Below are 15,364 nucleotides of genomic sequence, written 5' to 3' on the forward strand. Positions count from 1 at the left end.
TTCTTTTTGAGACACATTGTATAGCATCAAGTTTTTAGAAAAATTGAAATATTTTTTTCATTCATTTAACAAAGAAAGTTTTACTAAAATCACCTAAGTAATCCGGAGTAACTTAAATGAAAATCTTTTAGTGCTTGAAGTCACTAAACATCATTACGAAAAGAAAATAGAGTGTGTGCTACTCAATATTTAAATGGCTCTCTTTAAATGGCTTCCAACAATAAAGAACTTATCCCAATGAAGCTCTTTTGTTTCTGCTTTTGTAGACGCTTAAATCCAGAAAATGCTTTGTAGAAAGTCCTAACATTGACATTTTTAAGCTTCTAATATTAGGTTGTATACAACGTTTCAATGCGAGACCTGGTTGCCGTACAGTTAGAAAAACTTCATGCATTGAACCGGGAACAACATTAATTGCTCTTTTATAGAGCCCAGTTGTTTCTCATTTAAGTTCCCTGGATTGCATGTCAATTTAGATTTTTGGACATGTTTGAATTGAGCCATATTTTATATATTGTTATCTGCGAAAAAAAGACATTTCTGCTGGTCGTAGTGGAACGTTCCTTAGGAGATTTCAACAGACTTTAATCATCCTAATAAGATAAGGACTGCCTAGACAACAGACGATTTCTGGGATAGGAGTTAATCTGATAGTAAAAGCGTCGTTGGGGAAAACGAACTTTGGCTACTAAAACTACGAATCTGTTAAGGGTGAATTAAAAGTACCCTAAAATAACTGTTTAGACTCTGTTTGAAAGTTTGCCAGCACTAAATACCAGCTTTGCCTGCGCACGTGAAATTCCACATCGGTTCTAAATGCCTCGATTTAAACAAACAAGACTTTCCGGTTAAGTAATGAGAATGTACCCTACGAATAACATCCAATTAAAATGCACAAACTTTAGAATAGTCTTAAAAAAGCCATTTTTAAGAATTTCCTAATTAGGCATCTAAAGGTTAAGTTTGAAAATCTTATTAAAAGGTCGAGATGTTAAACAGGGGAAAATTTATTACCCCCCAAAGTTTTAAAACGGTTCTAAATCGGAGCTTTCACCCCCCACTTTATATAAAGTTTCTGAATGAAAATATCCCGGTTGCAATATTGAGTTGTAACATGTATGTATTTGCCCAAAAATGATTTTCTGTATTTTTAAGTGAAGAGGACTATCAAGGGGGACTGGATTTCAACCAACAATGCTTTCTATAAGCAGAGTATAGCTATTTCTCTGAGAAGAAAATAAGGCCATTCCAAAATACACGTACGTGGTTATTGTCAAAATTTCAATTCGAGCTGCAGCACTCATTGTTTAGCTACCTTTGCAAATTTATTCCAAGGAAAATTCAAACTATAGCCAGAAACTTATTAATGCCTTATGCTCATGTTTCCCCTCACTTTGTAAAGTTAATATTAAAATTTTTAATGCGAAATTTGAAAGTTTAAAGAGTTAATTATGCACCAAAAGGGTTTAATTTAAGTATGAAGTAATATTTGAACTATCCGCTGAATTTCTCTTTGTAAAAATATTCTTCTTTCATTCCAAGCGATGGTTTAACGCAACTCAAAATATCAGCCACACATTCATTGAATTTCCAGAAGTATAAGCTCCAAAATCATTGCGGCAAATCGTATAAATTTATAAACCCTTTTGTTCACACTCAGGCGGGGTGTCCGAATTTATCGTTTTTTCCCAAGCCCAATAGCCGGATTTTTTGGGATATACTGACCCTTCTATTACATATTTCGCCGCTACATTCGCAACTGAATGATTCAGATATCTACTTTATTTTATAAATAACAAAAAAATTTCTGCGGTATTATTTAGCAACAATTTTTCGATTTCTGGTGTCCAAATCAAACAATTGAACAAAATTAGCACGATACTTGTGAAAATGAACATCTCCCAAAGGACACATTTTTTCCATTTCACCTGTAAATCAGTCACATTCTAATGCACATTTTCTGATTTTGAGGAACTGTAAAATGAAGGAATCCAAAAATGCATTCAAATTAAATGGTGGAACGAAACAACCTTAGGGAATATTGTTAAGGTTGGCGGCGTCACAAATTTCTCGGTACTTTTTTTGGAAAAAATATCGCTCATCGCCTGAATTTGTTTAATTGAAGGAAACTCGAGACAACCCACTGATGTTGAAAATTCGTTTCGACGCATTATAGATTTTCGAAAAAGCTAACTACAAAACAATGCGTTACGGATTCCGAAAATTCGTTACAAAAGTATGGTTTTCAATATTTTTCGTTTTTAGATTTCGTGGATCACTGCAATAACCGCAAGCTTCGAATCTTTCAATAGCCGAAGCTGTAACCGAAAAGTTCGGTGAATTTACTCTCTTTTTGAGTGACAAAAGATGGGGGGAGGGAGGTAGCATCGGAGTAGATGGAGCGTGACGTGGATACGCTCCCAGTCCGAACTAAATGTAGTTCTGATTTGTGTAACTGGAAAAACTCCTTGTCGTGCTTGAAGATCTCATGTGTCTTAAATGAAACCGTTAAGATGAATGAAATTCGTGCATTCCGTGGAAAAGATTTTGATAAATATCCGAAAGTGCATGCACAGCTATGGCGAATTTCTCTGTTTCATTACTAAGTATTAAAAGAGGCCCATGGTCTTAGTACTACGTTTTTGCAGTGCCTATATCTACAAAATATCAACCGCAAGAAATTAGGTCGTATAAATTGGACAAGTCTGTGTAAACAATGTTTTTGCTATTTCAGATTATATCCGTAGCTGTAACCGTCTAAGGAAGATAATGCTTCAATCTTGTATATTTCCATTAAAAACTGAAGCTTTGAGTTTATGGAATCGAGAAATTACGGGATAGGAAGAAGTCAGCGCACTTAATTCGGACTGGCACCGTTTACCATGTTCAATGGCGCCGACATTCTACCCCCACCACCATCGAAAAAGCGATACATATATATATATATATATATGTAGGATCCAGTAGTCAAATCAACTACTCTGTAGATAGTTTTTAATTGTATTGAATTATGTATTCTGATCAGGTTGAGACTCTATCGGAACGGCTGTAGATTGTAAGTAACTGAGAAGAATTATTCCTCACAAGTCCCTAACAAACTATCAAAAATTATTAAGCTTAAGATTGTTTTTGTTAGTAAATGCTCGTATTTTTTCAACCGGACAAACCCATCGACCGAAGACTTTAGAGAGCCTTATCACGTTTTTATTGTCCTTTCCAGAGCGCCCCTAACTTGTATCCGATGGCCGTAAAAATAAATAAAATTTCATCCTCAAAATATCCTATTTTTACATTTTTTGGAAAATTTTAGAACTGATATTTCATAGGATTGTGGATTGAGGGCAATTAAAAGATATATCAAACGAACCATCACAACTGGCTGTAGAAGCCTGACTTATAGGAAGTTGTAATATATCCTTTAATTTGGAACGGGGAAGGTATCAGAGACCTGAAAAATGCATTTCCGAGGCTCCATCCAAATTGCGAGCGCCAATACCTCGAAAACAACGCGTGGATCTTAAATACACGTAATAGTCCAACTTCATTATCTCGATATGCTCTATAAGCCGTAGCGGTATTTCCAATGTTCCACGACCTCAACTGAGTTATACAGGGTCAGTGTAGTATCCAATTCAGTCGACATGAGGGAAATTTTTTAAAGTATCACGAAAATGTTCAAAAAGGAGAAGGCAAATGACAGATCAATTTAATCGCCTCGTTAAGCTATTAAACTAACACACCGGGTTAAAATATCTCTTTTAGCTTACGAAATATAGGGTCACCTGTTTGCACGATTTTTAAATGCAGTAAAAAAATACTACAAACGCGCTTCTATTCGTTTTAACTATCTCGAAATGTTTATAGAATTTTTAGTGTTTCTTCATTGGTGTAAGAATAGTATGAACGTTATGCGCAAATTTTGCACAATCCTGTATATAGGAATAATATAACTTCCGTGCCAAGGCACATTTTTATAAACCCATTTTGCTTGAGGGAATGAATGAAAGCCTCAACATAAAAACACTTACCTTTACCCTAAACACTATATAATTGTTTTCAAAGTTTGGCATGCTCTCAGGATAGGAAGCGAGTTCGGAATGAAACCAGTGAAAAATCGACTGTAATATTTAAATGGTTAGAAAGGCAAAGTGACTAAAAAGGAAGGAATTTACAATGGAACACACATTCAGGCAGCGAAATTAATTTCTGCCCTTAAAAATGGGTTCACCGTTTACTATTTTTTGCCTTTTATAAATGCAGACGTCTTTATTATGCATATGCCCTATAATGAAACGAATGTATGCATTCATTTTGCAAAGCCTTTGCCCTCTCGGTAACGCCTATGCAACAACGTTATTAATCAACGGTGACTAAGCAAATTTACGTACTTGAAACAATGCCAAAAAGACCTTTTAATCCCGGATTTTTTAATTATAATATGACACAAACGGAGTGGGGATGTCTGTTCTTTGCCAACACAAAATGCGGGTTTGGACGATCATTTTTAATTAAACGATAATCCGAAAATACTAAAGTGATTCACTTGTCCTAAATTGTTTTTGAGAGGGTACAAATTTCAGAGTGTAACTGAAAAATAACATCGTGTTTGTACGACTAGTTTCACTAAAATATGCACCATATCTGCATTTTACCATCGACTAATGACGGTGAAAATCCATCAGATATTAGGTTAATATGGTCTATACATTTGAGGAGAATTGTTCATTTTTTCTTTTATTACGTTCGAGAATAACGCTTAACAAAGGTTATGGGAGTGGTAGAAGTATACACCATTCTCCGTTAAAACTAAACGATAATAACATTAACCCTTTATTCTCTTTCTCGCAGTTCGGCGACAAATTCGTCACCATCCTCAAAACTTCGGGAAAAACGTAGATAAACGAAAATTAATAGTCAACTAAAATGCACGGAAGGTGAATGTGGAAAATATGTGAAAAGCCACGAAATTTCTCTCCTCAATCGCTGAGGAGTGGCCGTTTTTCCAGATGAGTCGTGCCATCGTCCCAAGAGGTCCATTGGAGATAAGTCACTGGTGTTTGATCATTGCGCATAATTAAACGTGTCTTTTTTCATTTCATCTTCTGTGGTGCTCATTACTCTAAGTGGCATTTGTCAGCGTTTAATTTCTTTTTTGGTATCCGAGATTAACCTCTTGTCGAAGCATGTCGCTACGTAGCTGAATTAACTGAACGGAAACTCTCATTATTCCTCTTCATTCTGTGACCATCTCAAAGACTTGCTGGCGTATACTTGACTCGTGAAATTCTCTGTTTTTAATCTAGTTTGGTGTGCGTCGACTCATTTTTTAAAAGTTTAAAGACTTCTCCAATGCAACATTTCTCACATCCGCCAAAAATTTTGTATACGGCATTTTTTGTGTATTAATTTTCCTCTTGTTGTTTTTGTCTTTGTAAGTTCATGCCCTAATCGCTTGATTCGGTGCTGTATACCTGCAATGTAGGATATAAAAAAGTTTGCGAACATTTTATTTCTTTCCCTCATTAGAAGGTTTTTTGAAAAGTATTTGTGTGTAAAACTACGAGGATAATTGGTTTCATATAAAAAAATTCTTTTGTATCTTTTCGACATCGAAATTTTGTTATATGTATATTAATTTCGCCCGATCATATAGACATTTTACAATCCCCTCGTTTACCATAATTGGCTGGTTGGAAGTATAATTCAAGTGAGGGTCTGTGTGTAGTTTTATTTTTTTAATTAAAATATCTGTGAAACATAGTTTATTTATTTTCGAATTTAAACGGACGTGCTCGTATATTAGAAAAATACCACCAATACATCCCTTCCAACCAAAGATGAAAAATTATAATTAAAAATATGATTCAACTCAAAATTTTCACGCAAAAATTACTAAGTATGGGAAACAGTTGGGATACCATTGCTGTCCCATGCTTTTCCTGCCACTATTACGGTAAATATAATTATATTGGGTTGTTCGATGATGAATGTAGTTTTATTCTCATAGATGGCGTAATTTATACATATCGAGTAACGGTGATCTCGTCGCTTATATTATTATATGTCATTTTAAAGGTTATGTTTCAGACTTTTTTCCATCGGAAATTGGACTCGATTAGTGAACAAGAAGTTGTTTAAAATTTAAGTTGAAGATGGACAATCAAAGTGAGCACTATCGACACATTTTATTATTTTACTTTCGAAAGGGCAGAAATGCAGTGCGAGCTCAAAAGAAATTGCATGAAATTCATGGTGAAAACTGCCTTACCGAACGCCAGTGCCAGCGTTAGTTTTCTCGCTTTCGTCCCGGATATTTTAATGTCCAAGATGCACCACACAGTGGACGCCCAATCGCCATTGATAACGATAAAATAAAGGCCTTAATCGAAGCTAATCGGCGTATGACAACTCGAGAGATAGCAGAGGAGCTGAACATATCGAATTCAGCCCTTTCTCTGCATTTAAAAAAGCTCGGGTACGTTAGCAAATCGGATGTTTGGGTTCCTCACGAATTGAAGGAAATTCACCTCACCCAACGCACTAACATATGCGATTCTTTGCTGAATCGTAACCAAAACGACCCATTTCTAAAAAGAGTCATAGCGGCATATGCATATGAAAGCATATGAAAAATGGATTATCTACGATGACGTAGTCCGAAAACGATCATGGACCAAACGAGATAAACCTGCGCAATCGACGTCCGAAGCCGATATTCATCAAAAGAAGATTTTGCTATCTGTGTGGTGGGACTACAAGGGTATTCTTTATTTCGAACTGCTTCAGGGAAACCAAACTATTGATTCGAATGTTTACTGTCGTCAGCTATCGAAATTGAACGAAGAACTCAAAAGAAAACACCCTGAACTCGCCAATCGTAAAGGGGTCCTGTTCCATCATGATAACCCTAGACCTCATACGTCTTTAATAGTGCATCAAAAATTATTGGAACTAAATTGGGAACTGATGCCTCATCCACCGTATAGCCCCGACTTGGCGCCATCAGATTATTATTCGTTTCGTTCTCTTCAAAATCATTTGAATGGTAGAAATTTCGATTCTGATCGAGCCGTTAAAAATGAGTTAAAGCAATTTTTTACGTCTAAAAATCAAGGCTTTTTCGAACGCGGAATTTTCCAAGTTGCCGAAAGATGGCAGAAGGTCATCCGCCAAGATGGCCACTACATCATTGATTAATATTTATTATTAATGTAAGTATATTCATTTTGAAAAAACATAAAAAATACGACATTAATTATCGAACAACCCAAAAATATGAGAACAAATATATTCAAGATATTTAGCAAAAATCCAGGCAATGGTTGGGTGGTTAAATTTATGCCACTAACTAATAGGTCTTAAGTGTGTGTTATTTTTGTAGATTTTAGGATCACCAATAAAATGAGATATTTTACTGTTGCTGCATGTTTATTTGTATCTTTCTACATCTATAAAATTATTTATATGTTTTTCAAAGGGTTATAAATTTGCTTATCCAACGTTTCTGTGAGATCTTTATTTAATTTAGTGTTAATTCATCATCTAATGGGTTCTCCAATTTTTTGCCAGTAGGTAAGCTTATCCATTATGACTAGCATTACCTTTGTCTAGTGGCAGGATTTTAATATTAATATCTTTACCCAACGATCTGACTGGCTTTTGTTCGAAAGGGGTTAAATTTTGTGCAATTTCAACAGGTTCAACTAAATATTTCATTGATCTTATTCTAATTCGGTAAGTTGAGCTGATGATTGGTAAATTTCGAGTGAATCGAGCGTGTAAAAATGTTGTTTTTAAGCCTAAAAAAACGCAAAAAATTAATAAAATATCAAAATTCGAAACTTTCACTTGTTTGAGATAAGTATTTCCCGGAAACTAACTCACATACATAGGTTGTTAGTCGCATCGTAATTCTCATAATCCAATAACGATAAATAAAGGTATCGTAAAATGTATATATCGAGTAAATTTAATACACAACGAACGAAATTTCAATGTTGAAAAGATATACATAAAAATATTTTATACGGAGACAATTATTTTAGTAATTTTATATACAAACGTATTTACAATTTTGAACAGCCTATGATGCAACTAAATTAAAATAAACCTATTACAAAGTTTTTTATACCATACATCACACATATATCAGAACAAATCAAACCATTAAAAAATAAAATGAAAATTCATTACGATTAATTTACAAAGGTAAAATCACAATGCGAAAATGAACACACATAAAATGTGATATATATCCTTGCGAATGTAAAATATTTTATATTGGCGAAACTTCCAGACCATTAAAATAGAGAATTTAAGAACCCCATTAGATTTACATTAACACAATTTTATAGGTCGAACGTATGCCGGCATGTCTTTGATAATGGTCACAGAAAAGGGATCCATTACTAAAAACATGTAAAATTAAAGAAAGTGCATACATTTTACTTAGTAAAAACCGATACTCGGCCTCTTACGCAGTTAGCACAAATGAAACTTACCTATGCCTGAGTAAGAGCTGCACATCATAGAGGTAAAGAGAAACAGTAGATACCAAATGCCAATTCGAGCAATCACCATAAAATAAATAATATAATAAGTATATCCACTGACTTTCAAAAAGACCGCAACACCAAGAAGAACGCACTGTATACATTTGAAATTTTGGTATGATTTTAGCCTTGTAAAGAGAAAAAAATGATAAAAATTTCAAGTTCGTATTTTAATGCGATATGAAGTTTTTCTTTACTTTTTTATCTGTGACGATCGTTCTTTTTGCAATTTTTTTTACAGGCGGATAGCGGTAAAGGTACTATTGTTAGTACCATATGGAATGTGTGGTAGTGCAAAATACCTCGTGTACGCCAAAATGCAGTTTATCGACAGCTAATTCCCTTTGAAAGGGGAACAATTGTTGGTATGCATGAGGCAGGTATACCTTGCCGCGAAATTGCACGTAGATTGGATCGAAACGCATCAACAGTGCCAAGAGCTTGGAGAGATTGGTCTAACGAAGGGTCAGTAAATCGTCATCGTGGTAGTGGCCGTCCAAGAATGACGAACCGACGCAAAGACCGGCGACTTCGTCGTTCAGCGACCGGCGCCCCGTTTGAAACAATTTCGTCTCTTGGTGCTGACTGGGCAGCCACCCTAAATTGAAGGGTCTCCCTTAGCGCGATGTATCGCAGAATTCGAAGTTTTGGGCTAAATTCATATCGTCCTATGGCTTCCATTATCACGAAATCACAGGGTGGCCCGACTGGAGTGGTGTCGTCTGAGAGTGTAATGGGTAGATGAGTGGAGAAGAATCGTGTTCAGTGATGAGAGCCGATTTTGTTTATGGCGATCTGATGGACGGTTATGTGTTAGAAGGCGCAGAGGAGAGCGATTAAATTTGGACTTTTTGGAAAGGCGTCATTTTGGTTTAACACCAGGTGTCATGGTTTGGGGTGCCATCCAGTATGGTAGTCGGTCTCCTCTTGTTTTCATTTATGATGGATTAAATGCTCAGAGGTACATTAATAGTGTCTTAGAACCGGTTCTTGTACCATACATGCACGACCATCCTGGAAGCACATTTCAACAGAATAATGCGCGACCACATGTAGCCAACGATACTTTGAAGTATTTGGGAGCTGAAAATTTGGATACTTTGCCTTGGCCAGCTCGGTCTCCAGATTTGTCCCCAATAGACCATGTATGGGATATAATGAGTCGGACACTTCAACGTTTAGCTGGCCCTCCAGGGACCATAGATGAACTCCGCGAGCAGGTGCAGATTGCCTGGGATGCAATACCACAGGAAGATATTGAGAATTTAATTTTAAGCATGCCCCGTCGCTTACAGGAATGTATTAATTTAAGAGGAAATACCACCCATTATTAAATTATTATTAAATTTTTTCACTTATTCACAATAATTTTCTTTAGATATTTTGATCGTTTTTATCTATTACCCAACGTAATGCCAGAATTTCAAACGTGTCCGATGTGTTCTTCTTGGTGTTGCGGTTTTTTTGAAAGTCAGTGTATAAATGAACTGAAAAAAGGGTGAGTGAGGTAATGTGAGGGTGAAGATATAATGATCAAACACCATCGGTTTCCTGAAGTCACCCCTTCGCAGTGACGACACGAGTGATATCAAGAAACTGTCGTCCTTCAAAGGTTAAAAGTGGAGCTTTCCGTGCATTTTACATGTTCACCTTCCACACCTTTTAGTTACATGTAAATATTCTTTTCTTATATAGTTTTTCTAGGTCCTAAACGTGGCGGCACTGAAACGTTAAGCAAGGGTTTTCATCCGCGCTCTCAGTATAGGATCAATGTTATTCTCAGTTAGTTTTTAGCTGACAATAGGACGTAATCCCACCCCTACTAATGTGTGAGGCGTTGTTTTTAAAGAGAATAAAAGGGAGAAGATGCTAGGTTGAGTTACACACATAGTAGGTCTATTGTTGCCGAGCAAAATGCATTTTGCTTAAGTATCTTTAATCTGAAAGTTAAGCTCCTTTTTGAAATTAAAATTCCAAGAACCGCAATTTTCTGGACGCGTATAAATCGACCAATTTAGAAAATAAAAAATTAACAAAGACTGTGTAAAGGCAATTACGTTTATAAATGTGGGATATATTTCCTTGTAAGCTTCCCCGGCGAACTTTACAATATTAATCGGATTTAAGGACTTCGTATAATCCTCCAATTATGGTTTCATATTTGATGCATTATCTTTCCACATAAATGAGTTGACTCTAACTTTTTACCCTACAAAAATCTTATATTAGCAGTTTGAATTCGAGACACGCAAGGAAATAAAAAGGCAATGAGTAAAAAATTTCACGTTTGTAACGTTTTTATACCGATGAACCCCAATCAAGGTGGAAATTTGACCTTTCTGTCGGGATTCGACAATAGTTTATTAGGCATGTGAAATTCGTTTTCCTTTAAGGCAAATCTGGGCTATTAAAATAACAAAAATCCTAAACCCTCGTTTTTCCCGTGGCATTTTTTCGTGAAAGTTTTACCAAATATATGTGAAGGATTTTTATTACAAACAGATATTAACCGTTCGGAAAAGGGCTATAGATACAAAGGGTGTAATGGAAAAGCAGTGTAGCATTCCTCTGAGGCCAATAGTAAAAGGGATAAAAAGGCTACGCTAATGTATATCCTTTATTTTGACAATTTACTCTGGCTGCCAGATGGATTTTGGATAAGGTCACTCCAAGGGTCGTTAAACATGAACGTGCACCATCTGCATATCTAGGCCCTTGTTTTTCCTACGAAAATTGCCTTGTTTTATTTAACCGCTTCAATATATCACCCATAAGCTTTAAGGAAACCTCCTTAGCATCTACAACGTTTTAAACTTTGTGTGTCTATAGAAGTTTGGCCAGTGATGTAACTGGCACGCCAGTGATTGCCCAACTTATTTTTCTTCTTTAAAGAATAAATTGGATAGGAACACTTTTATAGAAAAGAGTGATATATCTATCGGTGCGCAATAAATTCCTTTAACCAGTAGAAGTAGTCCAGCAAATAATAGATTTCTTTCGATTTTCAGCTAAAGATTTTCACCTTTTAACTTAAATTTCTCGTTTAGTGCCCGGAATATCTTGGGAAAGAGGTAGTGGCTAGAGGCACGTCAGACGTGGATAAGTGTTCCGGCACGTCTCCGTGTCATTAATTAGGTTATGTGACCGGAGTTATAAATTTCGTGTTGTGATTTTCTGCAATGGTAAACGGTTTCTCGCCATTTCGTCCTCTACCGCATTTATTAACAGCTAGAATTTCAATTTTGTACCCACCGAGCAGACCCATTGAATTTATTTCAGTCTCGAATCCAGCAATCTTTAATTTAAAACTTCTCTTCAACTTGAAAGTTAATTTGCAGGTGCAATTAAAAATCAATACTCTTTTTGTTAACGGAAAACATTTTTTCAGCCAACTCTGGCATACTAATCTGACGTTCCTCGCTCTGCAACTCCTAAGGAAATAATTAAAAACTTTAAAATTGGACCTTTTGTCACCGGACTATTGCTGCCAGCAATTTTAATTTTTATTCATTATTCTTTTGAACAAAACTTACAGCTTTCTTCGAATGCTCAGTACATATATAGCAGTTTCGGACTGAGGTCTCTCTCAAGCACTTTTTAAAATACCAAAATATATTGGTAACAATTAATTATTATATATATGAGCTGCCGACCATGTCAGTTTATCCAGATAATTTTTAGGGAGACTTCAAAACAACCAAGTTTTTTAACTTTTTTCCATTAGGTTTTACAATAGTTCTGGCTCATAGTTTCATTTTATTCTTACGAATTTTACCTTAAACCCTTGAAAACCGCACTGGAAACACATATTTTCTTATTGCAAATACGCATATAAAAATTTTTAATAACATTTACCAAAAACGTCAATTTGCAAGCGTTACTTTATTCGATAAATTATTTTTTGAACTCTTGAAATATTTTTTATTTCATCGATATCACCAATCGGGTCAATTTATCATATGTGTCAGTCTATCTCATGCGAAGCTGAAATCGCTGAAAAAAATTAAGGACATTTTTATTTTTGGTTTATGAAACGCTTTTCATAAGCGCCTAATGGCCGTTGAAAATTTTTCTTACTTAATAAATAAATAATAAAATCTCTATAATCCAAAGAATTTTTGGCATAGCTTTTCCGGTCATCCTGTATAGGTATGTCGTATTGCACTTCAATAATTATATGCCGAATAGCGAAATCATACTTATGTTTTATCCGTTAATCCAAATTTTAAAACATTAAAAATGTCTCACGGAAATGTGACAAAAGCATGATTGTTTAATCATATTCGAGGTTTGCGGTTCTTTTAAAATATCATAAAAATCGGAAAATTACCGTTAAAGTACAGAAACAAAATTTAAGTTGGTTAATGTCTAAAAAACTCTGCGTAAATAAATAAATTTCCAATTTAATACATTTTATTGGCATATTTTACCTTGCAAATTTACAATAAACAACTGCTCGTATTAATTTTTGAAATGCGGACGATCAAGCTTTAAAAATGAAAAAAAACAGGGAAATTTTCATGTAGTATTGTTTTTCGTTTGAAATCAAGAAAGGAGTCTAACTTGTGATACTGTTAGATGTATTTTAATTACTTCCTGCTCCAAAACTCCTTTGAAATCGGTTCAGACTCAGTTATATTTGACAATTAAAGAAACAAATGTGGGGGTAATCTCAGTAAAACTCTAAATATAACTTGAGCCTTTTTAAAAAAAAGTCGTAAAGAAAGTCAGAATCATTTGTTAAGCCACCGTCATCCCCAAAAATATCTCGATTCATGTAACTCAAGAAGCCATCCGTGCACCTCCATATTTTACCATACAACATTGAGTGGTTAATATAATTCTTTGAGGTTGCAAATTTGCGAACTATCAAATTTTTCTTTCACATCATCATTCGACTCATTTTTTCATCATCAACATAAATATTAACGGACTTACCGAATAACAACAGTATAATGGGTGATCAAACCATTATTGGTTCCTTTCGGTGGTGCCCATGAAAGGTTGGCAGCGACAGAGGAAAAGAAAGTGATCAATGGTCGTCCAGGTGGGTCTGGTACATCTGTAAAAATAAAATTTTTGTATTAAGACAAATAGGACCATTAAGACGAGACTAATAAGACGTGAATTTAGGCCAGAGACTAGTAATTGTATTAACCTCTATACAATAACCGAAATGCCTATAAATTAGGACGCACACTGGGTAGACATTTGCATAACACTAATAACAGTTTATGGCAAATTTGACATTTGTAATTATATGCTATTGGGGAGTCCATAATCAAGTAGTATAATTCAATTTTAATAATCTAATAGTACCGACATAATTTATGACGATATGATAGTTTCAGCTTCGATTTGATGGAAGGTGGCAACTTTGATTGAGGGCATCTTTTAGCCAGCCCTCAAAGTCAAAGTCCGGATAATTAAGAAGCCGATTAAAATTTTTAACTAGAAAATGTAATCTAAATGGAAATAGGACCTCCGGAAATATTGCCGGATCGATCGACATATTTCCTTTCCAGACTTCCTAAAAAAACTTGGTTATGAACTGAATGAATTATTGAATTGTTTTGGGGTCGGATGGGGAATTACCATAACTCAAAGAGACGGAAACGCTTGCCTTCGCACCATAAAATAGAGGAAGCAGTTTTCGAAGGATCAAATATGGAGTTGTAGAAGCACACTACATTACGAAATTTTCGAAGCTTATTTGGTAGGAAAAAATCAAATGTGTCTATTGACTCGCTACATGGGCCACATTTTATTTACTCCATGAGGCAAACATGACTAGCGGTTCCATTAATTTCGAATTCCTTTTATGGCGAGGCCTCCGGGTAATTATTAGGGCCTTGACGAAAATATTTAAAAGGAAATATACTTAATCTAAATGGTAATAAGGAACCCATTAACCCCGGAAATAGCCCTAGATTAATCGAGATTCTAACTTTCTCGTATAAAAAAAAACACTCAACAAATTGAAGTTACTTCTGTTTGACCATGTGACTTGCCCTGAGGCAAACTTAGGAATAACGAACACTTAAAATATCTTCTCGTCTCGTTAGGCTTCGCATTTTATTTATTTTTCGTTTCAGCCTTATGTTTTCTAGCTTTATTTCACCGAACTCTCACTTAAAGAGAACATATGTTCACTGCGCCCCTATGAACTGCGCCCCTATGAACGTCCCGCATACTATTCGTATTTCAAAATTGCTCCCAGAAACTGTTACCCCACAACTCGGTAGTGTTAAGTATATTCTTTCTTACCAATGAAACCTTATTGCACTGGTTGTGTACCCAACCCGACAATGGTGTATTATAAAACCTTCTCTATAAAACACCCAAATTAAACAAATTCGTCCGATAAGACTCTTCCTTATCAAACATTAAATTAAAGTACCTAAGCCCGAAGGTCTGCTATGGATCTGAACCCAAATTAAATTTTCTTGTATAAATATTTTTTGGCGGGGGATGTAAATGGGATCCCAATTAATTTTTTTTCCTTAACTTGTTTGTTCAATCTTTAAGAACTCGCGCTGAAATACCATTTTGAAAATATGTATTAGACGAACAATTTTTAAAAGCTCTATTGCTTTATCAAACTGGAACAGTTTACATAACGAAAATGAAAAAACTCACAAACAAGGCTTGAAATCAGAGAATCTTTGGCCTCGTTCTTGTCGGCTTGTCTACAACAAACTTCATCAAATGGGCTGCCAATCAAGCTTGTGGCTACTTCAGGGGCTACCGCGAATTGAAAGTTAACTTTATCGAGAGAACTTTCAGGTTGGCCATATAGGAAACTTGCATTT

The 15,364-nt window shown here is 35.3% G+C and overlaps 1 protein-coding gene across 5 annotated transcripts in view; it reads right to left on the reverse strand.

Moving 5' to 3' along the window:
- Ptp99A (Protein tyrosine phosphatase 99A) overlaps nt 1–15,364 on the reverse strand; it is a 286,683-nt gene that overhangs the window by 221,046 nt on the left and 50,273 nt on the right. For all 5 annotated transcript variants that reach the window (XR_010733676.1, XM_066299450.1, XM_066299452.1 and 2 more), the window contains exon 3: nt 13,491–13,614. Coding sequence is in view for 4 of the 5 variants with exons in the window: in XM_066299450.1 (XP_066155547.1) it covers nt 13,491–13,614 (124 nt within the window). In the remaining variant the exon portion in view is untranslated. The remainder of the gene's footprint in view (nt 1–13,490; nt 13,615–15,364) is intronic.

The sequence above is a fragment of the Euwallacea fornicatus genome, chromosome 33, assembly GCF_040115645.1.
Source record: "Euwallacea fornicatus isolate EFF26 chromosome 33, ASM4011564v1, whole genome shotgun sequence".
Lineage (NCBI taxonomy): Eukaryota > Metazoa > Arthropoda > Insecta > Coleoptera > Curculionidae > Euwallacea > Euwallacea fornicatus.